This window comes from Esox lucius, chromosome 17, assembly GCF_011004845.1.
Source record: "Esox lucius isolate fEsoLuc1 chromosome 17, fEsoLuc1.pri, whole genome shotgun sequence".
Classification (NCBI taxonomy): domain Eukaryota; kingdom Metazoa; phylum Chordata; class Actinopteri; order Esociformes; family Esocidae; genus Esox; species Esox lucius.
The window spans coordinates 26,473,964-26,501,925 of NC_047585.1; the positions used below are offsets into that span (position 1 = coordinate 26,473,964).

The window sequence follows — 27,962 nt, forward strand, 5'->3', positions numbered from 1 at the left end:
CATTCTCCTATATAAAAAATCCTGTAGCCTCAACAGATACACCTACACACAATATTTTTTGCAGTATTTTATTGATTCCACAGGGCCTCCATAAAGTAGGGGTTTGGAACAGTATTTGGCAGCTTATAGACCAGACCAGCCTGTAGAAAGATAAAACATTACATAAATCTCCAAAACCATGAGAAGGAAAGGTGAACAGGAAACAATTGTTAGTGCCTGAGGATACATTTCCGACAAGTGAAACTTCTCTGAGTAAAAAAAAAACAAAACAAAAAAATGTAAGGACAAACTGCACTTATTACTATACACTGAACAAAGGTTATCATAGCAAATCTATAACAGGGCTCCAAAGGAGACCCAAATAATAGTTTATAGGCTACTGGTTAGCACACAACTTTTTTTTACTGTTCAACTATAAAACACATTTCACTTATAGTTTACCTAATAGCCCTAACACTATATCTCCTTCTCCAATACAGATGACTTTGATTATTACCTGAAAGGCTAATGAGATAAATACCCATGAAAGGACAATAAACACATAGAAAGAGAAAACTTTATCCGAGCCCTGTTATTTGAAAATTATTCCATAGTTGAAGTTGTGGTGGTCTGTTGTGATTGTCCATCAATCTTTTATAAGCTTTCACATCAGTATGGTGTGTTTTAGTAGTGTGTAAAGTGCGATGCCCTGAATCTCAGTGTGAGATTTTTATTATGTGTGTGGGTGGGTGTTCAACCATAGCATGTTACATAAAATTTGTTTTTAGTGTATTGATTTAAAGGTGCATTAAAAGAAAAGTCTGTGATATTGCTAAAAATGTCTGTGCAGTATGTGTGTATACAATGTGTGTGTGTGTGCGTTTGTGCCAGAAGGAGAGTAACATTAATGGTGTGAGTGTGTGTGGTACGTTGAGTGTGAGAGCTGTGTAGTGGGGCTCATGATGTTTTCAGTGATGTACGCCACAAGCAGGCAGATTATAACCAGCATCACACAGATGGCTCCCCCCACTGTTGTCATGGCGATTACAATGTCCTGCATGCCCGAGGGAGAGACAGTGAACTCCACACAGTCCCCCGGGTCATCCCTCTGGCTTGCTCCTTCTGAGTGGAGTGGTGGGGTCACGTTGGAGGACAGCGGATGCAGGCAGATGCGGTAGGGGACGTTCTCATGCAGCTCAGTCAGAAGGAAGTCCCTGCAACCAGAGCTAAGATGGACACCAGCGCACTGAAACTGGGTGTAGCTCCCGTTCCACCAGCAGCTTAGCCAGAATCCACCCCTTTGGACTTGTCGTCCATTAAATGCCCTTTTTGGTAGGGTGTTCACATACCGGCTCTCTTCCACAACCCCTGTCTCAGAGGCCCCTTTCTGTCTCTTCCCACTTGTTCCTCTAGTTCCCATCTCTTGTTTATGTGGGTCAAGTCCAGCTGTGTTTGCTGTAGTTTTCCCTTGCGCCTCATCCCTCAGACCTCCCTGGGTCCACTGTAGCAACACGCTGCCATTGGTCAGAATGTTTGCCAGCAGGAACCCTCCTGGAGATAGAACACTCTGGCAGTCTTCACGATTACACTTGAAATCAAAATGTGTGTATCGAAAACACAACCGTCCTCCAGTCCCCCCCTCCGTCACTCGGTAAGCACATATTGGTGCCACTCCGGCTTCCATGGCCATGGCCCACCCTGTTGCACCTTGGGCATGGTCTGGCCTGCCAGATATCACAGTGGTGCCTGTTTTGTCTCTGCTGGTGTTGATTGAGGACTTGCGATTCCTGTTGCTGAGGTCCCCTTGCGGCTTTAGTGTGCTCATTGTTTCTTTCTTACTAAAATAATCAACACTGTGGTTGTGGTGCTGGTCAGAGTTTGGGGAGAAACCTACGTCTTTCTCACCCTCGTCTGATGCGGATTGCGCAGCACGCGTCCGGTTGGAGACTCCGACTGTCGCGCGGCATAGACTGAGCAGCACTGCGGAGAAGGCGACCAGGGACAGCCGTGGTTGGCCTCTCATTTCTTACCTTCTTACCGGTTCAATCTCCTTGCATTTACCGCAAATGCATAATGGGCTGCACTGTTAATGTCAGCAGAGATCGGAGGCTACGAAGAGAGGTACGGGGGCAGGTTGCTTCGATAACACCGTCGCACATCATCAACGCACTACTCCCCCCAGTGCCCAACAGGAGACTATCTGCGACACAATCGGACAAAAACAATTATTATAGCCTATTTTAGTTGGAATTTGATACAGCGACAGAATATTAAATGTGCCTAGCCATACTGCTACTATCGGCTTTCGTCTAGCTGGCATACACATCGCAACTCACTAATAAATGTACGTGTCACTCCGCTTAAAATCATTTCTGTAAACCGCGAATAATGATGCATTTGGCTTTTGAGAAGGGTAGCCTACTTACGTGTCTGGGTTGTCTTTTATCTTTTTAATCACAATTTGTTTCAGTCCTCCGTCCGGATGATTTTATGGTTGTCGTGAGGATGTGTGTGTGTGTGTGTCAGAATGTTTGTAGTCACCAGCAGTTAATTACATGAGTCATAATTTAAATTCTCCACTCCGGTCTTCTTCATTTCCCTAATATTATTGTTGTGTGCCTTCTTCCACCCGTCTGACCTTCATCTACTTCCCTGTCCTTTCTCCCACATTTGATGTTAGGCTGTATTCTTCAGTGATGCTGTGTAGTCTTTAGTCCACTGTGTCAGACAGCTTGTTGGAAACACATACACACAAAATTTCCCCCCCATGTTGACTAGAGAAAAATGTACAGGCCTTTATACTAAAAGACTAAGCATGCTATAACTCTGACAACCGTTTTTAAATCATGAATGATGACTATAGGGTTTGGGTTAGTATTCCCACTCATCAGATGAACCATTCCAATTCCTGCACGTGTTGCACATATTGGGACCCCAGATTAGGGTACCAGAAGTGTTTTGGCAATTAGCTTCCAATCTGTTTCTTATTAGGAAGATATTAAGAGAGCTGTCATTGTTTTATGTTTCTTTTAGGCTTTGCATTTGGGTTGTATTGCTAGTGTATGACAATATGACCAAATACATTTCAATGCAAGTCAAGCTTGCCATCATGAGGCAGCAATGGCAAAGGACCTGGTAGAGCAAGAAAGATGTCACCATAAAGAGGGCTAACCATAAGGAAGAAAAATAAAATGTTTTACATCAGAGCCTACAAGAACTGGCTCACTTGTCTTCATTGACGATGGATCATCAGGATTCATTGTAAAGATCTTGTCTGTTCAGATACAACCAAATGCCTTTAAACTCATTTAACTGCACTTTATCATGCAGCAGGAAAATGACTTCAAACAAACTGCCATAGCTTCCAAAGAATCTTTAAGGCAATATTTTAAGCAATCATGGCACCCATGCCCCATTGTAAAAAGAAAAAGAAAGAATTTTATGGAAGCTATTTTGTAAATATCATATTAAAATCTAGTGTCTTCTGTTCCTATGGACAACTGCTTATATGGTCAATTAGGGGATAAAAGCAGTGTTGGGCCAATTACTCAGACAAAACAAATATTGTTATGAATATGGGACATTTTTAATGCCTCTCAATGGCCAATACAATATCTTGCTATTTCCAAACCTACAGTGACCTCAAGTGGTAAGTATAGAAAGTACATTGGCTCTGAAAATGATATTTTGTGTTACGAAATGACATCAATATGGATCAGACATAATCAGAAATTTTTTCCACTGACTATCCGGGCAGGATGGCCACTAGTCAGGAAGGCCACCAAGAGGCCTATGGGAACTCTAAAGGTGCATACTTCCATCGCTGAACTGGGAAGCACTGTCCTTACTGCCCAGTCAATGACCTTAACCCCACTGAGATTATATGGAGTTGGAAAGTGTTCACCAAAGGCACTTATCCATCTTGACGGTGTTTGAGCAATTTTTAAAAGAATACCCTCAAGAACTCAAGAGTTTTATGATTAGTTTCTATGATCATTGTGAATTATAACAAATCACGGGTAACCAGAGTTGAGTAATTTATTTATTGCTTTAGTAAGAAATAGCTTAATCAACATATACTGTGGGCGGGCCCAAAATACTTCACATACTGTACATGATGATCATTCATTTAAAAACATTCAATTTCCATAGTGATATTAAGACACAGCAGTTCTCTGGCAAGGTTATAGGAGGCAATTAGCGATATGTCCATTCAAAAAGGAAATATAGGCACACCAGCAAGCTCAGTGCCAAGGGAGAGGGCCAGAGTGTGATTAATTAACAAGAACCCTGCTGCTGCATCAGATGATTGGATGGGTTTTAATAAGACCCCTGGGAAGCCCTATGGGACGCTGAGCTAATTTAGTCTAATGATGCTTCACCTCTGATCCTCCCCTCTGTGCAATGGGACCTAACAATGATGGGAAAACGACACTCCTGGAAACATGAACCATAACAGAACAAACAAACATCTAGACGCATGCCCCCTTTCTAAATAAGTAGACTTCATTTGTTTTTAATTTACTAATTAGATTAGTAACAGCTACAGAGGAATACATGCTTGGATCTACACAGAAATGAGCTGATATTGTCAAAAAACAGAATATATGGTCAGGTGTTGTTCAGCCTCCCTTGTCAGGTTGATATTTTCTGTCTGTGTGGTATGAGCAGGTAAGAGGTGCATGATTATAGCTGGCCAATGCAGTGAAAAATCTGCATACCATAGCAGCAGGTAAGGGTATGGTATCTAGGCAACAAATGATCGGAGTAAATTGAACCTGAGCTGGGTCAACAACCGTGAAGACACCAAGTCCGTTTTGGGGTATGGCTTGGTTCATGTATGAGTGTATGCATGTATAAATAGCTCACAATGAATAGGACAGAAGTAGTGGTGCAGTGGAGATCCTGGTATAGTAACGGAGCAGACTAACTACACAGACACGTATGCAATAGGAAATAAAAAGTGACACCCCACCAAAGGAGCATGCCATGTCGGAGGTCCTCACTGTAGACGCTATTCTGTTCGGGTTGCTGGTTTTCTCCGGCATCTTGGGAAATATACTGGTCATCCATGTGGTGAGAACAATCAGGACAGCCATGGAGTAACGCCACGTCAGGTGACATCCCACAGTGTGTCGTGTCAGAATTAATTACACCCTTTTTCTCTCAGGTGTTCCAGTCAGCCGCTGAGAGTCCGTCTCAACGGCTCCCTCTCCCTGACACCATCCTGGTGAACCTGTCCATGGCCAACCTGCTGACGTCTCTGTTCCGCACGGTGCCCATCTTTGTGTCCGACCTGGGTCTGGACGTGTCCCTGGCACTGGGCTGGTGCCGCCTCTTCATGCTGCTGTGGGTGTGGTGGCGGGCAGTGGGCTGCTGGGTCACCCTGGCCCTCAGTGCCTTCCACTGTGCCACCCTGAGGCGCCAACATGTGGCCGCGGGGCTACGGACGCAGCGGTGCCAGAGGAACAGGGCGAGGGTTGCCTTGGTGCTGGTCTGGGGGCTCAACCTGGCCTTCTCCTTGCCTGCGCTGGTGTACACCACCAACACCACCACCACCAACGCCACGGTGGATGTGATGGTGATCAGCTGTACCACCAGGCCCCTGCTGGGCTGCGTGTGGACGTTCCCCTCGGAAAAGCAGGGCTTGGCCTTCGCCTCCACTTCCCTGGCCCTTAACGAGGTGGCTCCCCTGGTGCTTATGTTGGGCACCAACCTGGCCACGCTGCACGCCCTGGCCAAGAACATCCGAGTGGTCACCTCGACGAGCGGGGCAGGGACCCACGGCGAGCTGGAAAATCATTTGGCCAGTCAACGCAAGGCCGGTCATGTGATTGTGTCACTGGTGACGCTGTTTGTGTTGTGCTGGGCTCTGCAGGTTACTGCGGTGACATACTATAACCACAACAGGGGACGTCACGCGGAGGCGCTGCTGACAGTGTCCCACTTCTCTGCCTCTCTGTTTGTGGGCTTCAGCCCCATGGTGGTGGCCCTGGGGCACAGCAAGCTGAGGAGGAGGATCATGGGGACCATTGTCGGCTGTGCTGACAGGATGAAGTGTCAACAGCAGGTGGCAGTGAGGGAACACAAAACTCAAGACAGAAGGAGAACAAATGGAAAACAAAACATTTTCACTATTTAAAAGGACAGGTAATAAAGTACCTATAGAGAATTAACACAATGTAATAAATATGAATACAGTGAATGAATAATTCATTTGAGAACATTCAAATTTATAATCAACTCATTAAATAACCAATGCTTGCATTCCTCTGTCTGCAAAGGTCAATATGTACTTACAAATCAAGTATACATACGTAATAAAACACCATAAAAACAATTAAAGTGAGTTGTGAAATTAAGCTCCCACATTCTACTGAGACAAATTATGTTGGAGCAGGGCTGCCCAACCCTGTTCCTGGAGATCTACGGACCTATAGGTTCTCTCCAACACTAATTTTGCACACCTGATTCCAATAATTAGCTGGATGAAAAGCTTAATCGGGTTAGTCACAAATGGGTTAAAGAGAAAACCTACAGAACAGTAGATCTCCAGGAACAGGGTTGGGCAGCCCTTTGTTGGAGTGTTCACTCCAAGTCAATGAGCTTCAGGGCATGAACAGTATGACAGACATGGGAGTTCAAATAAATGCTTTCACATTAGATTTTTTGTTAAAAGTTCAAACAAGTTAAATCATGTAAGAACTACCTCCAGCTAAAGAGATATTCATGAATACCCAATGTTATTCCTCACACAAAAGGACAGCTTGCCAGAAACAAGTTGTGGTAAAAGTCTTACTGACATGTACAAAAGAAAAATTCCACAAACACAACCCCTCCAAACAAGCGCTTTTCCTCAGTACTAATGAATCTTTATAAATTCTCAAATAAAAGTGAATTGTTCCTTTCTGATAGCATGTTTTGACATTGCCACTATGTGAGTGCAAGTATAATACAGTATTCGTCCGCAACTTCATTATGTGTGTGTGTGTGTGTGTGTGTGTGTCAGGGTGAGGCTCTGTCAGTAAGCAACAATAGACTTAATGACAGCACGCAGTCGTCCATGACCCACTGCCAGCACGATAGGTGAAACAGCTATGAAAATGGTGTTGGCGAAACGAGCAATGACCAGGAGGTACTCCACCGACGAACCTTTGCGGTGGTTGATGTAGTTGATGGAGATGATGATGGTTACCCAAGACCAAATGAAGAGCGAGGTGAGGGCTACAATCACCTGGAGAATGGAAAGGATGCGAGAGAAAATAATGCCGAACCGTTTCCCTGCGTTCTATTCTCTTGATGGCCTAATGGTCATACCCATAGCCAACAGATGCATAAACACGCAACTTAAAAATGACAACAATCACAGGTCCACATCATGTATTGACCTTCCATCCAACCACAGTGCACAGAGGGCACCTAAAAAGGCCTCTTCCGGATTCCTCTCCGGTCTCTCTCACCTTAGCAGCCCGTCTCTCGGCCGGTACTTTGTGCTCGGCGCTCCGGGTCCGGCTGCGCACGTGGAGTGTGTAGAGGGAGCCCAAGTTGGTGACGGCCATCAGAACGATAGGCAAGATCTCGTGAACCACCATGGATGTGGTGGCAAAGGCCAGGGCGGCTCTGCTGGAGGGGAAGTTCCACACACAGCCCAGCAGGGGGCGCGTGGTGCTGCTGATCAACAGCAGAGTCTGGGGAGGAGAGAGGACATTGGGGACCCATGAGGGGAGGAGAGGACACGAAAGAAGGGAGGGGAGATAAGACAGAAAGACTTTAGACAGTTTCCCACAAGTCAACTATAACTACCCAACACAAACATACAGCTCAGTGATTCCATTATATGAAGGTCTTGCCTCCGTACTGTTCTTGTTCCCGTTGGTAGAGTAGATGTGTGCAGGTATAGAGTAGAGTATGTTCAGGCACCAGATGAGGCCCAGGCCACCCAGGAGGGTTTTGGGGGGCCTGCGACGTCTGCTAATCATCCCTGAAGGAGGGGCCACACGTCTCAGTGTCTGGAAGTGGAACGCACTGAGGAAGAGCGTCGACCATCCGCTGACCGAGCGAAGCCACACCCACACCCCCATCAGGAAGTGACACAAACCACTGGAGGAAACTAGCTAGAAAGAGAGCATCGTCTGTTCGAATTCTCGTTATACTGTGGACCTGAATAATATCGGTCATTACAGCGCTGTGTTTCGTCCGTGTACATAGCACATCTCGTTACAGGCCACACCACTCACCAAATCTCCAACATTTTAAAACACCATTCCTCAAACCCCAGCTCAAATCCCTTGAAACATTAAATCCCAAAATCTTTTTACTCAGAGCTCAACGAACTCTGCAAATACCGGCCTACTCCTAGCCTGATGCGTCCACATAAAGTCATCCACATTCTACACGGCAGCCCATGCATGTCCAACCCGTCCTCATCCCACCCAGATTCTTACCTCCAGACCCAGGTCAGAGAGGACCAGCAAGATGTTCCTAAAGACAGACAGCAGAAGGTTGGAGAGGGCCATGTTAATCAGGATGATATCTGAGCTACGTCCTCCACCAGTATCTCTGAACACGCTCTCACTGATCACACCAACCACTGTGGCGTTACCCACGATCCCAAGCAGGACCAGGATAACGTAAAAGGTGTTCTGGATTGGAGATGCAGCGTTGACACTGAGCCCCATCCCCATAGACTGTAACGCACAAAAAAAATAGGTTTACTACCCATCTATTATACACCTTTATAGACACTCCCTTTCCCCACAGCAGGAAAAGCTTAACCTCCCACATAACTCACCATGTAAAATCACCATGGCCACAAACACAAAGTAGTTCCAGCCATACACATCCCCCAAAATCCCAGCAAAGGGGCTAGTGTACTGTACACTCATGGGAAAGTGGGCGTTTTAGAGTTTAGCTACTGGGAGCTGAGAGTGCATTAAAATGGAACAGATAAGACTAATTAGCCAACCTTGTTAGATAGGTTCATTATGATGCAGTACTGGCTGCCCTTGAGAGGGAGACGGGTTTTCAGTTAAGGAACTGGATAGAAAGTTCAATTGATGCCATTAATAAAACAAGCATTTTTATTTAAAAAAAATAATAAAGTTCAGAAAAAGGGTTTGGACTATGATTTTCGAGCATAGTTTACCAAAATGTCATAATGCAATATACAAAAGTGAAAACACTGGGAAAAATAAAAAAACATGTACAGTTCTTGTTTGCATTTGGTCTTAGATGTGCTTTTCCATAGGTCCTTAAATGTCAACGCTGTTCCCTGACAACAGCTATCTTCTATGCGAATATTCAAGTCTCCTTCCTCTTTCCCGGTCTCGCTCCCGGTCACATTCTCGGCGATGCTCCCGCTCATTCTCCCTCTCTCTCTCTCGGTCCCTGCGATTCATTTTCTGGCGGTTGACAGGAGAGACTGAGCGTGAAGGAGAAGAAACACTGCGACTGCGTCTGAAACCAAGAGTGAGAAATCAGTCTCAAAGCAGACTCAGAATGGACTCCATAAAGAACAGAGAACGTCTCAGAGCATCTGCTCTACCTTCTTCTGGCTGGAGACATGGACTGAGTCTCTCTCCTCTCATCACTACGACTCCCTCTTTTCTTCCTGAGGTGAGAAAATAAAGAAAAGTTTATTTGTATTTGCAAACCGCTGATAATCTGACACCGGCACTTTGTGACAACTGCTAAAAAAAATATAAATAAAATAAATTGATTTCTAACCAGCTCTGTACAATCAAGATATATAGTCAGTACAGATATTCCCGTACTACAGTGGAAGAGGAATACATACTCATTTCCATTCACAAGTTTCCGGCAGGCATTCTTTAGTGCGACATGATTGAGGGGAGACTCCCTCCTGGGCTGTGATACAGCAGGTGACCCTGCAATAAAGACAGACAAGAATGTTCCAAAGTCAGACAGGGTTGGGTAGGTTACTTTTTAAATATAATTCGTTAGTTACATGTTACCTGTCCACATTTGTAATCAGCAACGTAACTTTTAGATAAGATTAGATCTTAGATTACTTTAATATTAAGCAGCATTAGAGGACAAATAGGAAAAGCCTATAACCAAATTGAACACCTTTTTTCGGGGATAAATCAATGTTAGTTTACATAGCGGTCCAAATTTTTTTTTTTTTGCATTTTACCTAATGGGTTTATGTAGGCTACAGTGCCTTTGGAAATGGGTTTCTAAACCATTGCTTTCTACTTCAATATGATTGGGCTACATCTCTACATTACACACTAAAGGTCTGTCAGATATTCAGACATTCCAATAACCATTGCTCTTCCAGAACCTGACTTTTTAACCGAACATAACCCAAAATCTAAGGAAGTGTTAGCCCATTCTGTTATTTGTGTTTTATTCGTGTTTTTTATTGATTCAAAACATCAATGAAAAATTTTAATTTCCCGAAAAGGGTATTGACATCATTGTAAATAAAAATCAAGATATCAGTAGCTTTTCGCACGTACACTAAATCTGCAGTAATCTGATTTTCTGCTCCACAACCACCAACATTGTCAAAACATTGCAGAAACTCCAGTCAAGCGAATGCATGTTCGCAATCATGAACATCCGCACACAAAGAAGTTTTACCAGCATGAACGTAACCTGTTTTTTATTAGGGCCACCAGCAATGGATTTTCAAAACGCAAATTAATAAAAATGCAATTATACACCTGCACTCTTAGCTTAAATTCAATGTTGTCAACAGCCAATGGTAACTAAGGAACAGAATTTTCTTAAATGCAACGCAACCAGAATCAAATGGCCTACCTGAAAGGAGTTGAGGTGGCTGCATCAAATGCAAATCATCATCCTTTAGCACAGTGCTTCCCGACACACCTTTTCTCCTCAAATATTGTGATACAAAATTATATGGAATTTATCTTGAAGGCAGTGCCACGTTACAGCGATCCAACAAATAGCTGCCTAATCTTCTAAAGAATTCCTATCTGAACAAGAAACCAGGCAATCCTAGTTCAGCCGGCCCATAATAAATGATTTTTGTTGCCCTCCCTGAATTCGAACCCCCGGGACTCCCACGTAAGAAGTAATGTCTTTAACCACTACACCGCAGAGCTATATTAACCATTGTGTTAAACTGAGTAACATTTTTTATTATGTTTACCTCCATCACAAATAGCATCTATGAAGTGTATGAATTTTGCAACTGGCTGTTTTAACAGCTTATTAGCCATTGGTGAATGACATTGATACAATAACTTCCAATATTGGTGACGATAACTGACTTTTTCGTCAAGTGAAAAGATGAGAGAATTGTGTAGCCAGCAAAGTTTTTGTCTATCCTGAACAAATCCTCTTTTGCCACTGGCTGTTTTAACAGAATGACATTCGTGAATTATATTGATACAGTATCAATCAATATAGGTGACGATAACTGACCTTTTCATCAATTTAAGTTGTCTGTCTTGAACAAATCATAAGCCATAATGTTTTTTAACAGTGATGGGGGTCAAACACGGAACCTCCGCTTACGCGGCCCGGCAAAAAGATGCAAGACCAGGTAGGCCTATCGGCTATCATTGTTCTGAGAAAGATCCGTCAATAGTAGATAACTAAATCAAATTTCATATGGATCGGCTAATATCGCAGATATACTGTTTTAACCAACCAAAACCGGAGAAAATAAAAATAGAGCTTCATCTGTCACTTATCTGGTTATAATGATGTTTTTAAAACATTAAATAAAGAAATCAAGCATACAACCTGTTTTAATAATTTTGCGCGCCTATTATTTTTCAGTTGAAGTAATTATACATTTTTTCAAATGCATCTGAAATCCGAATGCAATATGTTTGCGGGTAACGTAATGGATTACAGATAGTTTTTTGTAATCGGATTTACATGTAACAGCTTATCCGTTACTCTCCAACTCTGAAGTCAGAGGACACTGATGGAAATAATGAGCACATGAGACAAACAGAAGTTGGAAGAAAAGAGCAAAAAAGGAGATACCAGGATGCAATAAAAAGGACAAAGAAACCAAAACAAACAAGGCATGAAACATTAGGATATGACCAGCTTGTGGCTGTGGTGGTTCGGTGAGGGTCTGGCTCACCTGGTTTAGAGGCAGGGGAGAACCTGGAGGGAACATCCAGGGTGGGGGTAGATATGGCCAGCAGCCCCCTTCCTCCCAGTTTGGCCTTGCAGGCGTCCAGGTCCAGGCGACACTTGTCCACTTCTTTCAGCAGACAGGCAAGGGAGACATTGGGCAATGAGTACAGTCTCAGGATCCGCCGACAGATCTCTTTCAGGTCCTCCTCTGACGCACCAAACAGTAGAAACCAGGGGGGCTGGTCTGGCAGGGGGATCTGCAGGACACAGGGAAAGGGGGCTCATATATTACGGATATACGGGCACTATAAAGCAAGGCTTCAGCCTTGTCTTAACCATGTGTGAAGTGGTGAAAGCCTCTTTTGCCAGTGGCTTCATCATGGTTTCTGTGTGCTTGTTTACATGTGCAGGTGAATGAATGAGCGCTTGAGCAGTGCGATCAGCACCTGTAAAGTGTACACCACGTGACCTACCTGAAGTGTTCTGGCTGACAGGTAGATACAAGCACAGGCTACAGTTTCAGCACTGAACCTCAGGAACACATCGGTCCTCAGACTGTCATTCATGTAGTTCCTAGGAGACACCCAACAGAAGTAGAGGGGGCAAAATGAAATACTGGGTGTCCAATCAAAATCCTACCCCCCCAACAGGTCATCACCATATGCATAACATCACAAAACACATGTCAAAAATGCTCTGGAGATGCTCGTATTGATCAGACAAAAAAAAAAAGATTTGAGGAGACACTCACCAAGCAGTCTGCACCAGCTTAGTATCTCTCTCACACTCAAGCACCTGGAGGTACATCACAATGATCTGGGAGAAAAGAACATGAAAGCTGTCAGGGACGAGGGACACAACATACCCTGTTGCATACAAGAGCATTTCATAGACATGTCATGATCATGTGTCGGCAGAAACCACATTGAATCACAGTTCAACAAACATTGTCCAGTTTTAGTTCAAAGGGAACAACGACATATTTCGATGCAACTTTTTTTGTCTAAGTAATTGTTGGATCGTATCTCAATGGATGAAACTCCCTCACTTAGCATTGTTGAGCTACCGTGAGTGTTTATAGTTGACCTTTTCACACACCTCCTCCAAAGACAGCTTGTGGGCTTTCTGCACAAGCAAATGAGACGTCTTCGAAATGTTTTGTATTTGCTGTGACAGTACATTTGTTTTTCAGGTAGATAATCAGTACTTCACAGATCTATCAAATCGCTATAATGGGAGGACAGCAATATAACCCCCGGACTTTGCGCTCACTTTTAAACTGGAAATTCCATGGCTAACAGCGGTATGATAGTGATGGTACTTATCGATTATGCATAAAAACAATATTCACAGCAGTCCCAAAATGCATCAATGATTAATGTATGGTGTTCCTAAGCTGGTGTGGAGTCTGGTGCCTGCCTTGTGGGGGTGTTTGACGTGCACACAGAAGCCCAGTTCCTTCAGCACTCTCCTCTCTGCCTTGATCACCTGAGCCTTGGCACTGATGTAGTTGGCATCCAGAGGCATCGGGACCTGGGTCCTGGTAGAAACACACATTTAGATACACAGGATATTGTAAGAGGGTTGGGGGGGGGGAACCAGAAGAAGAGTTTGCAGCCTCTTACCTCTTGCCTTTGCTGTGCTTGAGGTGGTAGAACACGTTGAGAACGTCTCGTACCCTCCGTGGTTCCTCTTCAATTTTCGAGGCCAGGTGCACACATGCCATGGCAACTATCTGGAAAGAAGAGGACAAAAAGAGGTACATGTGGGGAACGAGGATAAACCTCACAGTATTACGGTGAACACATTCTAGTTAAAGGGTCGAATGTTGTGAGAGAAGAATTTTCGAGGGTGTTTTCAGGAGAACTAGCAAAACAGAAGGATAGTAAAAGATAGTACCTCTGCACAGTGTCTGACAAACGACTTGCAGTAGTAGAACCTCTGAAAAAGGATTTGCCCAGTGGCCATGGCTACCTGGGTGTGTAGAGACATTACATGAATGAGCTAGCTCCATTAGCTAGTTAGCTACGGTTTGAAAATTGCCATCTTCAGTAACAAAACAATTATTCTTCAAGTGAGCTATACATTTGTAGACACATTCTCGTGATTGACCTGTAGAGCTTGATTTTCTCTACAATTTCAAACTTCCGGACAACAGTCACATGTTGTCTAAGTAGTAGCTATCTAGAGTTAGCTACCAACCTGTGGGAGTCTGAGCAAAATACCCGCGGCCTGGATCATCTCACAGCTCCGCATTCGCAGCTGCTCTTCTGAATCCGCGGAAAGTCCATGTCCTGCAGACGGACTTTGTAGTAGTCGCTCCGATGGCAGCAGACAGTTATCTAAAGTTAGGCTTACTCCAGAGTATATTTTATCCCCTATAAGAATTCCCTCCCCGGGAATTCTCAGGTCCGCTGCCGCCATCACATATTTATTAGTCGGTTGCATGACACCAGGACAGACCGAGGCCCAGTTAGGGACTCCAGTAGTCTATCCCTATTGGATGGGCAGTGTTGAAACCGCGCCCCTTTTGTTCTTACTGGTTGCGCGGTTGTGTAACCAATCATTAGACTAGCAGCAACTTTTAAACAAGCGTAAGGGCTCCGCCCCTGCATCTTTGTTTCAGGTATGAATCTTCAAATTCATTAAATATATATATAAATGAGCGCTGACCAAAGGTGAACGAAGTTCATAGTAAAAGTAACCTGATGTGTTCAGTATTTATAAGGAAAGGGAGTTCATAACTAACCAGTGACCAATGAAATTAAAAGGAACAGGGAAAATGATGGTCGCTGTGGTTGTGGATTGTTCCATAAAATGGAGGGACTGTATAAAAAGGTCTGTAATTGCTAGATGGTTTACGGTCTACTGAGGAATATACCTTCAAATTAAAGTTGACAGTCTACACTTTATCATTGTTTAATTTCAAATCCAATGGGCTGAGTACAAAGGCAAAACAACTTGTCACTCTCCAAAATACTTGCAGACTGCACTGGAGGCCTACTCTTGAATGCTGAGGGAAACATTATCTAACCTGGGTCCCAGGTGTCTGCAGATTGGACAGGAAGCTATAGTGAGCTTCCATGGTCAATAGTGAAGGAATATTTCATATTATTACATTCAGAGTGTTTTGGTCATACCATATGCTCTCTGCCCATGTTGCTTTCCTTCATTGAAAATGAATAGGACACTTTGGCCCTGAACCTGAATAGTGGACTTCTGTCAATACCCTTCTAGACACCACACAGATGTGTGTAGTGCATCTCATTTCCTCTGCTCATAAAACTCCATCTTGTGTGTATCTGTGAGGTTGCTTCATTCCTTTGACTGGCAAAAGATGTCATGTGTTCGTTAAAATTACCATAACACTCCAAAATGAAATAACCTTTCTTTTGAATGACCTTTACACTCCAAAACTGTTTATTATATCATATATAAAGATCAGAGAGCTCTACCCTACCTCAGTGAGACCAATGCATTGTTATAACATTGGAACAGGCTTAGTGTATTGCATTATATTTGTACTTAAGGGTGTGTATGGTGCAGCAGGGAAATAATTCAAAAGGTTCCGTCAGTCACAACCTGTGTTAAAAGATGTGTTCCACTAGATGGTGCTCTTCACAAGCATGTTTACAACTGCAAGGCTGATGGGCCTACAGTTAACTACATGATGGGATACTGATTGTTCATAAAAATGACCGAGACCTTACTAGTACGTTTTGATTATTTTTTATTGAAGTGTCAAGGCTGCATGTTTTTATGAAACATCTGCCTGTGTAACAACATGCTCACATAAAAGCCAATGTGGTTATGGTGACATGGTTATTCATGACAGAGGCTTCTTTGGTTTCCCTTCCACCCACCATTCCTCCACATCACCCGCACACAACTCCCATTCATCAGTGGACGTCCTGTTCAATGGAATGAGTCGTTTCATAGTGACTCTTGGCTGAAGCAAAGACTGTCAATCTATTTATCCACGGGACTCAGGAACTATTTTGTGTGACACGACAACACAATCCACTTGTGCAGATTTCAGTTTCATGAAAACTGATTAGTGCTTATCGCATAGTTGGATGTGACTCCATTATACTTTATTATAAACCAAATGGTTTAAGCCCCGAACGCTGATTTGCTGAACCACAGGTATGACATATAAAACTTTTTAAAACAAGGCTATAAAAGAAATAAGGCACCTCAGGGGTTTGTGGTCCAAATTCAGTATACAACAGCAAAATACTGTATCCAGGCCCTCTGCATTGTGTTGTGCTTAAGGACAGCCTTATATCTTAATTATAGCATTGGCATTTTGCAATAGAGCATCAATTTCCTCCACTTCAGCTTTCTGATTGCAGTAAAGTCATTGATAGCCCAAGAATACAGCATCTAGCAAAATGAGAAAAGACAGTGAGAGAGGGAGAAAGAAATAATTTTTTCAATAATTTCCTGATGCAAAATGACTACCTCCTAAAATACCTATAAAGCAATCAGCTCCAACAAAAAGCCTGTCAGACCTCTGTATGCGTGTGTGTATTCGTCCATCCGCTCGGTGTCAGACCTCTGTATGCGTGTGTGTATTCGTCCATCCGCTCGGTGTCAGACCTCTGTGTGCGTGTGTGTATTCGTCCATTCGCTCGGTGTCAGACCTCTGTATGCGTGTGTGTATTCGTCCATCCGCTCGGTGTCAGACCTCTGTATGCGTGTGTGTATTCGTCCATCCGCTCGGTGTCAGACCTCTGTATGCGTGTGTGTATTCGTCCATCCACTCGGTGTCAGACCTCTGTATGCGTTGTGTGTATTCGTCCATCCCGCTCGGTGTCAGACCTCTGTATGCGTGTGTGTATTCGTCCATCCGCTCGGTGTCAGACCTCTGTATGCGTGTGTGTATTCGTCCATCCGCTCGGTGTCAGACCTCTGTATGCGTGTGTGTATTCGTCCATCCGCTCGGTGTCAGACCTCTGTATGCGTGTGTGTATTCGTCCATCCGCTCGGTGTCAGACCTGGTTGTGTGTCGGCGGTGCAGCAGAGCCCCTGTCCACGGGCTGTGCGGTAAACAGGGGACACACACACTCGGCTCCTGGGGGCCAAGTGTGTGAGGTGTGTGGAGAGGGTGCCAGGGGGCAGATATAGGTAGGAAGACCCTTGGTGGAAGAGACTTTGGGTCTCACCCCCATCCCAGCGGAGCCAGTACCCCCTCAGTCCTTCCTCATGGCCTCGCCACTGGGCCTGAATGGCGCCGTGCCCCACTGAGGTCAGCTGGAGGTCAACCAGGGACGGCAGCACTGACAAAACAGAAAGACCAGTCAGTGTGAATGTGTTTTGCCCGAACCTGACGTACCAGGCGTCAAAGAAACCAAAGGAACCTGATCCGGCATATACTGGTATTGACATATACTGGTATTGACAGAGGAAATAACGACCTGCATGTTTCTCTGTCTGTGTTTGTGCTTGAATCCATGGGAACAGACACAAATGTGAAAACACACAGACACAGAGACAACTCACCCTCCTGAGTGCAGGCCTTGACAGACACGGACCTCTCCTTTCCTGTTGAATACAGGGCGCTGACAGTGACCAGGTACAGGGTATCCGGCTGCAGACCAGCGAGCACGGTGGAGTTCTGGTGTCCATGCAGCGTAACTATGGAGACCTGTCCACTAGGCAGAGCTCCGTACTCTATCTTGTACATCCGGACCTGGTCGGGCTGCAGAGGACCCCAGCTGACACGTACCTGATCAGGACCTGAGTCCGACACAGTGACCACCGCTGGGCTCAACACCTCTACCGGGGCAAGAGAGGAAAGTACAGGCAGAAGAAGAGGGATTAAATTGAAGGTGTACCGGACACGTGGAAGAAGGTATTGTGGCAGTTCATTCCTATTACACAGGGAACTTCTCATGGCGTTCTAATCGGCTGATAAAGGCTGAGTTTAAAGCACTGTTCCACCTGAACGTCCGTGCATTTGGGGCATATGAGGTGCATTTAGCTCGGAGGCACCGACTAAACAAAACACCTTCCTTTAGGCCTTGTATAGGATCTGCTCTTACTTTTATCCTTCCTCATTTTACAAGGTAAATCTGACTTCTCATTCACAGCAACAACCTGAAAGCAGATAAATTAACTCAGGGGTTTACACAGCTATATTTTAGTTACTAGTCAGATGCTTTAACCACTAGACTATCCTTCTGCACTCAAGGTCAGGGGATGTTTTCTGGGTATTAAATAAAATACTATATTGTACGATTATCCGGCCATTTCTTTTTCCTACAGCACAACTGATCCGCCCACCCTGTCATCACCTATATTTCAATCCCTTTCTTTTCACCTTTCTCTCCATTCCCTCCCTCCCTCCCTCTTTCTCACCAGAAAGTGTGGTAAAAGTGACACTGAGGGTTTTGAAGTAGTCCTCATTGGATTTTGGAGTGAGGGAGGCAGTATAGCTGGTGTCTGGCTGCAGGTCGCTGATCTCCACCCAGCTTGAGTCCCCAGGTAGGATCCTTCTGTGGTACCGTGTGCCTGGTAAAACAGCGTTGTAGTGGAGCTCATAGAAACCTGTGTTGGAGTTGATGACAGGACGCCACTGCAGTACAGCACTTTGGAACGACACCTGTACCACCCACAGACGCTCAGCATGGATCAGCTCTGAGACAGAGGAGGGAGAAAGAGAGATACAGCGCCCTCCGTAAGCATTGGGACAGTGGCACAGGTTTTGGTCTATTAACAATATACTACGAAAGCTGGAACATGCCTTCATTAGCTGAAAACGGCAAAAATACATAGAAAAGTGACAACCCTTTTCGTACATATTTTAAGTAACCAAAAGTATTGGTACAGAGTAATATGATGTCATAATTATGCACAAGTCTCCACCCCGTTGACCCCAGCAGACGGCAGGTATATACTCTGCTGATGCTCAAAAGTATTGGAACAATTTGCCCGATCAGGTGTGTTACAACACATCATTTGGGCCTACAAAATAATGGTGCCAACAAAACTCAATGAGGCCCTTATGAAGCTGAAAAATCTGAAGGAAAAATAAATCCAGAATGTGGCCAACCCTGGCTAAAAAACCATAGTTACAATAGTTAAATATGATGAAATGCGCTGGTGAGATTCCATGTTAGGCCATGGAAAACCATCCACCCTGGAGGATGAAGAATGACCAGCAAAATGATCAAAGAACCTCAAACAACTATTCAAAAGATCTGGAAAACTCAGGAGGTAGGATGTTAATGTCTGCCACCAGCACCCGCAGAATTCTTCAATAGCAGAACTAAAGAGGCCACATGGCAAGGTACCAACCACTTGTTAACTTTATAAAACAAGGTTACAATGGTTTTTGGTTAAAAAGAGCCTGCAGAGTTCTGGGAAAGGGTAATGTGGAAAGACATTTAGCATGGAATAGCATGAGTTAATGTGGAAAATTAAATAACGTCTCCCAGCATTCCACATCATCTATTGAAAGAGGGTTTATGGCTTTGGAACTGTCTCATTTGTCACTGATGATGTACACTTTCAGCCAAAGGAACTGGCACTCTTTAACTTTCTTAAAATAACTCACATGGTCTCCAAAAATATGTTGAAAAATATCATTGTTACTGTTCATATTACAGAACCTTCATTTTTCAGAACTGAATATATCCTTTTAAATCAGAAAATAAACAATAGCATTGATTACATGATTGATACCTTACACTCAATATGCTACAGCACAAGCTTTGGCCAAAATAACTGAAACTGAATGCTTCCTATAGCAATGGATGAGCTTCCTGCACCTCTGTCCTCACAGTATGTCCCACTCCTCTTTTTTCAAACTGCTCCAGTTCTCCCAGATTTTAAGGGTGCCACCCAACTACCGTTTTCAGATTTCAGGTTACTTATTGGATGGTGCTTAATCATCATTCAATTGTACAGTTACCACAAACACACCGCCATAACAACTAGTGTTTTTTTCAGGGGCAAGATCTAGAACATTATTAACTAACCAATCCAATGTCCAGATTTAATTTCAACTGAACATGCCTTAATTTGCTAAAGAGGAGACTTAAGGCAAAAAGACCTCAAAATAAATAACAATTGTAGATGGCTGCCTTACAGGCCTGGTAGAGCAACACCAGAGAATACACCCAGCCTCTGGTGGGGTCAATGGGTTAAGGGCATCCGGAAGTTACTGCATGTAAAGAAAATGCAATGAAATATGATTCGCTTTTGGGCCATGAAATATGAGGACTATGCATAAAAACAGTTTCAAGTACACAAATATCGTCAAATAACCTCATAGTGAGTGTTTCACTTCAAATCCATATGTTTGGAGTAGGGAGTATAGATACATTTGGTGTCTACAGAAGAAACCCATTCTACAACAGTGCTATGTAATTTAAATGCCAAGACACTGATTGTTCCTATCTTGTACTCCGATTTGGTTTCTACCCTAGACTGAGTCACTAACCCACCCCCCCCTCCACTTCCCACACACACCAATTATGGCCTCCCTCAGGTCCTGCGTAATAATGCTGATGTCATCGATGTCCACAAAGTAAAGGTGGTTCTCGATGGGCGGGGTCACCACCTTCCGCAGCACCTGGTAGTTTCCGTGTCCTGTCGAGACAACCAGCACGGACACGCCCAACTTCCTCAGTTCTTCCATTGGCTCGTCCACCCTGCCAGGTCGCACTCCATCCGTAAGCCACAGCAGCACCTTCGGGTGCTCCGACTGGCTCCCGGCTCCGGTCAGCAGTCCTTTGGCCAATCTGAGGGCAGCATCGGTGTTGGTGTCGCCTTGGAGCTGCTTGGTCCTCCGCAGTGCCTCCTGCAGGCCATGCTGGGTGCTGTGGGTGTCCAGACCAAACTCAAGGTGGGGCTCAGTGCCCACCTGCAGCAGACCCACTCTCACCTGGCCCTGCCCCAGAGAGAAGGGAAGGAGTAGCTCAGACAGGAAGCGCAGCAGACGTGAGAACTCGTACGATGACACACTTCCTGAAGAATCCAACAACAGCAGGATGTCCCCCTCACAACAGTTCAGAGCTGTGGGGGGTAAAGCAAGACAGGAAAATATTACAATGAAGGTGTTTGCCACTAATACCTTATGCGCCGGTCTCACAGACCAGTCTAGAACAAAAAAATCTAGTTCAATGGAAAACTCCATTGAGCTTGTTGTTTTAATCCTAGACTAGGCTTTTAGTCTGTGCCTGTGAAACCAGCCCTGTATCTACACAAAGAATTGGATGCAGTTACAATAGCTCTCAAAAGAATTCACACCCACATGTACATTTTATAGTGTTACCACTTGAAGTCAAAACTGATTTAATAGGGTTTTTTATCACAAAAAAAATACTTCCATAATGTCAAAGCGAGGAATTAAATCTGTTGTTCTTAATGAATTAAATATAGAAAATAGAAAATAATCGATTGAATAAATATTCAACACCTATGCTATGACACACATGAATGAGTTGATTTGCAACCAATTGTGTGGAGAAGTTATGTAATTAGTAGAATGAGTCGACCGGTGTGCAGTCAAAGTGTTCCCTATGATTTCAGGTTGAATACACAAGTCCCTGGAAGGTCCCACAGTTAGTACAATCCCTAACAAAAACTACAAATCATGAAAATTAAATAAATAAGGTTGTCCTTAAAAAACAGGCTGTCCTCAAAAACTTTGTATCTGGGCGAGAGGGGCACTAGTCAGGGAGAACACCAAAAAGCCTCCAATACATTTGCAAATGTGTATATTTTATTCTTCACTTTGACATCATGGACTTTTTTTAATTGATCAGTGGCAATCGATTTGCAATGATTTTTTCGCATGGTCATTATGGAGTATTGTGTGTAGATTGTTGTCAAAATTAATCAATTTGATACATTTTATAATTAGGCTGTAACGTAACAAAATGTTGAAATCGAGAAGGGGTTTGAACACTTGAACACGAATGCACTGTAAAAACAGTTATGATACATAGTTATTCAGTTGTTTACCATTATTCTTACTGACATGGGCGGCCTTTGTCTTCTTATGTTCAAATCTAAATATTTGCTGTTGTTCATACAAATCATCCTTGATAAGTTTTAGTCAAACATACTTGGATCCAAAGCATGGAATATTACAGAAAAGACTAAAAAGACAAGTGCTAAAATAATAATCAAGAAATGTATTGAAATAAATAAAATAAAGAAATATAGGATGGAGAAGAAAACTGACACAAAATGGAGGGAAAAACTGAACAACAGATAGCAGACTGTGAACATAATCAGCAGAGGATAGCTACAGTGTGGCCAGATGCTCTGATGTGCATATTATAATTGTCACTGGACCATGTCTTCTCTCTATTCTAAGAAACAATTGAAACCTATTTTTCTTGCACCATTTACATTCCATAATAATTTCCAGTTAAATCAAAATTGCTTCCACTAACACTGCTGCTTCTGTTAACACCCCTGCATCTATTAAAACCTGTGCTTCGATTAACACCACTGTATCCATTAACACTCCTGCTTCCACTAGCACCCACACTTCTACTAGCACCCACACTTCCACTAGCACCCACACTTCTACTGACCCCCACACTTCTACTGACCCCCACACTTCTACTGACCCCCACACTTCTACTGACCCACACACTTCTACTGACCCCCACACTTCTACTAACCCCCACAAAACTCTAAACACAATTAGCACAACATCCATCTGTTGTGGACCAAACCATTAACAAAATGAATGTTGTTTTCACAGAATATGCAGTCAATTAACACATTTCTAAAATGCTTACATTTTCTTTACATACAAGCTTACCCAAAACCAAAATGATGGTTCATCCTTGTCTTACTTTCAAACGCTTGCACACAGCATGTCAGAAATGAAGACCTAATGTTCAAAACCTTGAATATAGTATACAACCTCTATTACTGCAACAACAGCAGCTTTTAAAGCTATATTGAAACAACTGATAAGAATTTATGAATGAACAGATCATTGAAACATTGAGAAGTAGTTGATTTACTGTGAGTTGTGTTTTACTTTTACACATTTGGACCCATGTATGTTGGATTTTTTGTTGATCACGGTCAGCAATGTCATGTTGCTAATAAAGCTTTTACTGCAGCAATTTTTTTCTACTTACATTCTATGAAGTAAAGATGATTCATTCACTTTTAGATAGAATGTTGCCAAAAACCTAGGAGAACCACACCTGAAGGACTCATAGCTGTCGCTGTTAAAATGTTGTGTTACGGATCAAGTAGCTGATGATACCTGACGCGCCAACCCCCCCCCCCCCCCCCCACTTAACATACTTTTCTATTAACACCTACACTTTCATTAACAACCACACTTCTATAAATACCCATACTTTCATTAACACCCACAGTTCTATTAACACCCATGCTTATATTAAAACCACACACCCATTAATACTCACACTTCTATCAACACTCCACCTCCCAGCAACACCCAAATGGCCTGTCAGCTGGTTAATACAATACCACTGCCGAGGCAATTTAGTACACATATTCTGTCTCTACGGGAACAAGAGCATTTTACTTGAAACTCAATTCTTTTTCCATCAGTTGTCATGACCTGTTATAACAGATGTATAACCCTGCAGGAATGCAGGAATTAACTAGTGACCTCACTGCTCTAACCTGCCATTGTGGTGATGCACTGACATGCTCTGGTGTAGTGAGAGCACTACTACACAATACATTAAAATACAACACAATACAAGCTGATGCCTGACAGGGTTTCAAATGCACATGCACAGACAAACATACCACAACCTCAATTATCCAAAGGCACATATACCGTACATATCATGCATATTGAGCAGCCTGCCTGGTGTTCAGTCTTCCCAAGTTCTCCTAAACCATTCCATTCAAAACATACACCAATCAGCCATAATATTATGACCACTGACAGGTGAAGTGAATAACACTGGTAATCTCGTTATCATGGCACATGTCAGTGGGTAGGATATATTAGGCAGCAAGTGAACATTCTGTCTTCAAAGTTGATGTGTTAGAAGCAGGAAAAATGGGCAAGCGTAAGGATCTGAGCAACTTTGACAAGGGCCAAATTGTGATGGCTAGACAACTGGGTCAGAGCATCTCCAAAACTGCAGCCCTTGTGGGGAGTTCCCAGTCTGCAGTTTTCAGTACCTATTAATAGTGGTCCAAGGAAGGAGAAGTAGTGAATCAGCGACAGGGTCATGAGTGGGCAAGTCTCACTGATGCATGTGGGGAGTGAAGGCTGGCCCTTGTGGTCCGATCCAAGAGACAAGTTACTGTAGCTCAAATTGCTGAAAATGAATGCTGGTACTGATAAAAAGGTGTGAGGACACACAGTGCATCGCAGTTTGTTGCGTATGGGGCTGGGTTGCCGCAGACCAGTCAGGGTGCCCCTGCTAACTCCTGTCCACTGCCTACAAATGGGCATGTGAGCATCAGTATTTGACCACGGATTCCTTTTTACTTTGGGTGGCCGGGTGTGTGTGTGTCGCTTACATGGAGAACACATGGCACCAGGATGCACTATGCACTAAGCAGGCAAGCTGGCGGAGGCAGTGTGATGCTTTGGACAATGTTCTGCTGGGAAACCTTGGGTCCTGCCATTCATGTGGATGTTACTTTGACACGTACCACCTACCTATCAGCAGGATAATGCGCCCTACCACAAAGCAAAAATGGTTCAGGAATGGTTTGAGGAACACAACAATGAGTTCAAGGTGTTGATAATGTTATGACTGACCGATATACATATACTTAGAAAACATCAAGGGAAACTGCTAAAACAAAAGGCACAAATTGATGAATGAAAAGAATATAAAATTGGCATTACAATGCAGATTTTTTTGTGAAAAAACAATGATTAAGTCAATACTTATAAGGCAAATCCACCACTAGACACTATTTGTGTTTTTTTCAGTCTCCCTACATAATTATGAATGATTGGAGGTTTCAAACCTAATAATGTACCACAGAACTATTTTTGAAATATTGCGCAGTGATAGTAAAACAAATGACATCAATTGTTGTGGACTTTGTGTTTTGCCAATTGCTCTGTTACACTAGCAGAGTGTAGTTAATGGTTGTCTTTGTCATGGACCTAGACTTGTATCGGCCATGACATTGCAGCATTTCCAGGTTGAGTAATTTTCTGACCTGGCAAAGACCACAACCTGACAGGAGCCTTGTTCAAATAACTCACATTGTCTCTAAAGACAAGTTGACAGTTACCAAGTTATTTGGTCTCCACATACACTACTGTTAAAAAATTTGGGGTCACTTTTTGTTTTTGAAAGAAAAGCAAATTTGTTGTCCTCTTGCTCAGTTGTGCACCGGGCCTCCCACTCCTCTTTCTATTCTGGTTAGAGACAGTTTGTGCTGTTCTGTGATGGGAGTACTACACATCGTTGTATGAGATCTTCAGTTTCTTGGCAATTTCTCACATGGAATTGCCTTCATTCTCAGAACATAATTTGGAAATCGGCCTTTGTGATTCCCCTGTTCAAAGGAGGAGCTTTTAAATAATCATAGACCCATTTCCAAACTCTCTGTTTTAACAAAAATCTTAGAATTACTTGTAAGCAACTGAAATATTTTTACTTACAAATGAGATCTGATCAGTTTATTAATCTGGGTTTAGAAAAAAACACAGCACAATTACAGCAGGTTTTAAATTAATACATTATTTTATTGTCTCTGTAGACACAGCCCTTTTCATCTACTGATCAAAGGGTTTTGATACGGTGGATCATGAAATAAAGAACAAAGACTCTTGGATAAAGGCTTATCAGTAGAAACTGTCTTATGGTTTGAAAACTATTTATCAAACAGATCACAATGTGTGCAGGTACAAGGTGTTAAAGGGTGTGCCACGGGGATTGGTTCTGGGACCACTCCTCTTTACAATTTACATAAATAACATAGGCATAGATGTACCCCAACCTAACTTTCTTTTCTATGCAGACAATACTGTGATTTATTGTTCGGCACACTCTCAAATTCTGGCCCTTTCTCAGTTACAGCTTGCTTTTGATATTGTTCAACCAAGATTTCATCAGCAACATTTTTTTTTAATTCTGATAAAACCAAATACATGCATTGGTAATGTAATTGAGTCTGTATCTGTTTACAAATATCTTGGGATTTTAATTGATGACACTCTCTCCTTTAAGACACATTTTACACTGAGTTTAAAATTGGGTTTTTATTTCAGAAATAGGTCCAGTTTTTCTTATGAGGCAAGAAAGCGCCTCATAAGTGCATGTGTATGCTACCTTTCTGCCTGTATTAGATTATGGTGATGTCTTGTACATGCATGCCTCTATGTCCTCATTATGTACTTGATACTGTATATACCATGGGGCTTTGAGGTTTGTTACAAACTCTGTATCTCCCACTTTTCACTGTACCCTATATGTGAGAGTGGACTGGCCATCACTAGCTCTATGCATATTATCCCACTGGCAATTTTTTATTTACAAGGCCATTCTTAGAAAGCTCCCAGTTTATTTATGGTCTTACATTGTCCCAGCAGACTAATGATAAATATTGCTTGCGCTTTTATAACTGTAGGCTATTTTGTTGACGGTTCCTAGGATACGTACAGAGGTAGGGGGGGAAAGCGTTCCAATTCTGTGCACTTTCCACCTGGAATGAGCTACGAAAGATTTTAAAACTAAATTGTTTAATGACTATGATCAAAAATCTAATCCATGATATATATTGAAATGGGTTATTGTAAATGTTTTGAAACTTGATTTTAATTAGAAAGATGGTTGTATGTTTTACGTTGTGTTTTTATGTAGGCTACTGTAACTTCTGACTGCTGCTATTTTTGGCCAGGTCCCTCTTGAAAAAGAGATTTTAATCTCGATATGGCTGACTTGGTTGAATAAAGGTTAAATAGAAAAACGTACCTGTGTCAGGTAGGCCCAGTACGTTTCGTGTGCTTGGCAGAAGTAACACACCGAGCAGGAAACAGGATAATCCAAACCACTTCATTGTAAAATAGATCAGTAGACCTACGTTATGATGAATTAGAGCAACTGAACACTGAATGGGATATTCCGAATTGACAGTCCATGGCGTTGTACAGTAGACTATACAGTTAATTCCCTCTCACATTCCCACGAGATTCGCGTGCGTTAATGGATCAGACCATCTTTAGTTGTATCGCTTGCTATTTTAATGCTCAAAAGTTATCACAATTGCATCTACACTGGTTAGCAGTTTTCTATCCAGTTCTTATAACGTACCAAACCTCTAAAAAATGTATTTTGCCAACACCTGCGTTGTGCGTAATCACCGCTGCGACTCTACCCCACATTGGATAAAAACGTATCGCTCCGCAAAAACCAACGGACAAAAGTTGGGACAACTTCTATTTCATTTCCTCTTCTGCTACTGTTTCACGCTTAAATGTGGTTTGTGCTTTTCTTTCCCTTTCTCAAGCCTCCTCCCCTCGTTTTTCGGCGTCACTCAAATTGGACTCAGGCCCTGTATCGGACACGAACCAAAGTCAGGTTAAGTTGCAAAACTACCTCGAACGTTACAAAAAGTAGGCTATACGAATACGTCCAACGTAAATTCTTAATCTACGTTTCGGATAGGTAGTTTTGCTCTACAACGTGAAGGTTCAAAAACGTTGGATCTTACTGAACAAACCCCGAAATGCCTTCGTCACATTGCCATCAACCATTTCATAGCACGACTGACCTTACTTAACGACTTGATTTGACATAATATGAATCATTGTTGCATCCTTCACTTGTGTACTGGAGGCAGTGTTTGGTTTGGACACATCCTGATGAGAATGTGGACTAACTGGGTGGGATGGCATAAATCGATGTATGGCATAAATACGGATTAACTGTTAATACAAATGTCGCTAGATAGAA

At 43.0% G+C, this 27,962-nt stretch overlaps 5 protein-coding genes across 10 annotated transcripts; 1 reads left to right on the forward strand and 4 right to left on the reverse strand.

Moving 5' to 3' along the window:
• Positions 1-67: 67 nt before the first annotated feature.
• fndc10 (fibronectin type III domain containing 10) lies at positions 68-2,712 on the reverse strand. The gene is made up of 2 exons (XM_020055870.2): positions 2,406-2,712; positions 68-2,179 (listed from the first exon to the last, which is right to left on the reverse strand). The coding sequence occupies exon 2, from the start codon at positions 2,000-2,002 to the stop codon at positions 884-886; it is 1,119 nt and encodes a 372-aa protein (XP_019911429.2). The 5' UTR covers positions 2,003-2,179; positions 2,406-2,712; the 3' UTR covers positions 68-883.
• On the forward strand, positions 2,047-6,138 carry LOC105017112 (olfactory receptor class A-like protein 4). Of its 2 annotated transcripts, none has more exons than XM_020055871.2 (2): positions 2,047-2,100; positions 5,150-6,138. In XM_020055871.2, the coding sequence occupies exons 1-2, from the start codon at positions 2,053-2,055 to the stop codon at positions 6,119-6,121; spliced, it is 1,020 nt and encodes a 339-aa protein (XP_019911430.2). In that variant the 5' UTR covers positions 2,047-2,052; the 3' UTR covers positions 6,122-6,138. The 2 variants fall into 2 exon arrangements, with proteins under 2 accessions (XP_019911430.2, XP_010879766.2); XM_010881464.3 differs by lacking the exon at positions 2,047-2,100 and adding an exon at positions 4,969-5,055.
• Positions 5,995-8,953, reverse strand: LOC105017114 (olfactory receptor class A-like protein 4). Of its 2 annotated transcripts, XM_020055873.2 has the most exons (5): positions 8,424-8,953; positions 7,830-8,093; positions 7,440-7,667; positions 7,132-7,213; positions 5,995-6,071 (listed from the first exon to the last, which is right to left on the reverse strand). In XM_020055873.2, the coding sequence occupies exons 1-5, from the start codon at positions 8,661-8,663 to the stop codon at positions 6,040-6,042; spliced, it is 846 nt and encodes a 281-aa protein (XP_019911432.2). In that variant the 5' UTR covers positions 8,664-8,953; the 3' UTR covers positions 5,995-6,039. The 2 variants fall into 2 exon arrangements, with proteins under 2 accessions (XP_019911432.2, XP_019911431.2); XM_020055872.2 differs by lacking the exon at positions 5,995-6,071 and having other exon boundaries at positions 6,148-7,213.
• Positions 8,954-9,036: 83 nt separating this feature from the next.
• Positions 9,037-14,548, reverse strand: LOC105017113 (cyclin-L2). Of its 2 annotated transcripts, none has more exons than XM_020055869.3 (10): positions 14,272-14,548; positions 13,969-14,043; positions 13,695-13,804; positions 13,558-13,609; positions 12,821-12,885; positions 12,543-12,642; positions 12,074-12,326; positions 9,776-9,866; positions 9,524-9,589; positions 9,037-9,435 (listed from the first exon to the last, which is right to left on the reverse strand). In XM_020055869.3, the coding sequence occupies exons 1-10, from the start codon at positions 14,515-14,517 to the stop codon at positions 9,261-9,263; spliced, it is 1,233 nt and encodes a 410-aa protein (XP_019911428.3). In that variant the 5' UTR covers positions 14,518-14,548; the 3' UTR covers positions 9,037-9,260. The 2 variants fall into 2 exon arrangements, with proteins under 2 accessions (XP_019911428.3, XP_010879767.3); XM_010881465.5 differs by having other exon boundaries at positions 13,489-13,609; positions 14,272-14,546.
• A 1,234-nt stretch (positions 14,549-15,782) lies between these two features.
• Positions 15,783-27,559, reverse strand: LOC105017115 (von Willebrand factor A domain-containing protein 1). Of its 3 annotated transcripts, none has more exons than XM_010881472.3 (6): positions 26,982-27,559; positions 20,548-21,093; positions 18,433-18,711; positions 17,575-17,850; positions 17,070-17,351; positions 15,783-16,455 (listed from the first exon to the last, which is right to left on the reverse strand). In XM_010881472.3, exons 1-6 carry the CDS (start codon positions 27,064-27,066, stop codon positions 16,430-16,432), a joined length of 1,494 nt encoding a protein of 497 aa, XP_010879774.2. In that variant the 5' UTR covers positions 27,067-27,559; the 3' UTR covers positions 15,783-16,429. The 3 variants fall into 3 exon arrangements, with proteins under 3 accessions (XP_010879774.2, XP_034142920.1, XP_028970177.2); XM_034287029.1 differs by having other exon boundaries at positions 15,783-17,025; positions 26,982-27,551; XM_029114344.2 differs by having other exon boundaries at positions 15,783-17,351; positions 26,982-27,550.
• Positions 27,560-27,962: the final 403 nt, after the last annotated feature.

Bases quoted from the DNA above. Each gene is read 5' to 3' on its own strand.
- LOC105017114 (XM_020055872.2), bottom strand. From the start codon at position 8,663: ATGGGGATGGGGCTCAGTGTCAACGCTGCATCTCCAATCCAGAACACC. The intron at 8,094-8,423 runs GTAAGAATCTGG...CTCTCTTTCTAG, and splicing joins TCTCTGACCTGGGTCTGGAG to CTAGTTTCCTCCAGTGGTTT. The intron at 7,214-7,439 runs GTGAGAGAGACC...TCCATTCTCCAG, and splicing joins CCGAGAGACGGGCTGCTAAG to GTGATTGTAGCCCTCACCTC.
- LOC105017115 (XM_034287029.1), bottom strand. From the start codon at position 27,066: ATGAAGTGGTTTGGATTATCCTGTTTCCTGCTCGGTGTGTTACTTCTG. The intron at 18,712-20,547 runs GTGTGTGTGGGA...CCTCTGTCTCAG, and splicing joins CCTGAGGGAGGCCATAATTG to AGCTGATCCATGCTGAGCGT. The intron at 17,352-17,574 runs GTGAGTTGTCTC...CTGTTTTGTCAG, and splicing joins CAAGGCCTGCACTCAGGAGG to TGCTGCCGTCCCTGGTTGAC.
- LOC105017113 (XM_010881465.5), bottom strand. From the start codon at position 14,517: ATGCAACCGACTAATAAATATGTGATGGCGGCAGCGGACCTGAGAATT. The intron at 13,805-13,968 runs GTACTATCTTTT...TCTTCTTTCCAG, and splicing joins TTGTCAGACACTGTGCAGAG to ATAGTTGCCATGGCATGTGT. The intron at 13,610-13,694 runs GTAAGAGGCTGC...TGTTTCTACCAG, and splicing joins AAGCACAGCAAAGGCAAGAG to GACCCAGGTCCCGATGCCTC.
- fndc10 (XM_020055870.2), bottom strand. From the start codon at position 2,002: ATGAGAGGCCAACCACGGCTGTCCCTGGTCGCCTTCTCCGCAGTGCTG.
- LOC105017112 (XM_010881464.3), top strand. From the start codon at position 4,969: ATGTCGGAGGTCCTCACTGTAGACGCTATTCTGTTCGGGTTGCTGGTT. The intron at 5,056-5,149 runs GTGAGAACAATC...TTTTTCTCTCAG, and splicing joins ATATACTGGTCATCCATGTG to GTGTTCCAGTCAGCCGCTGA.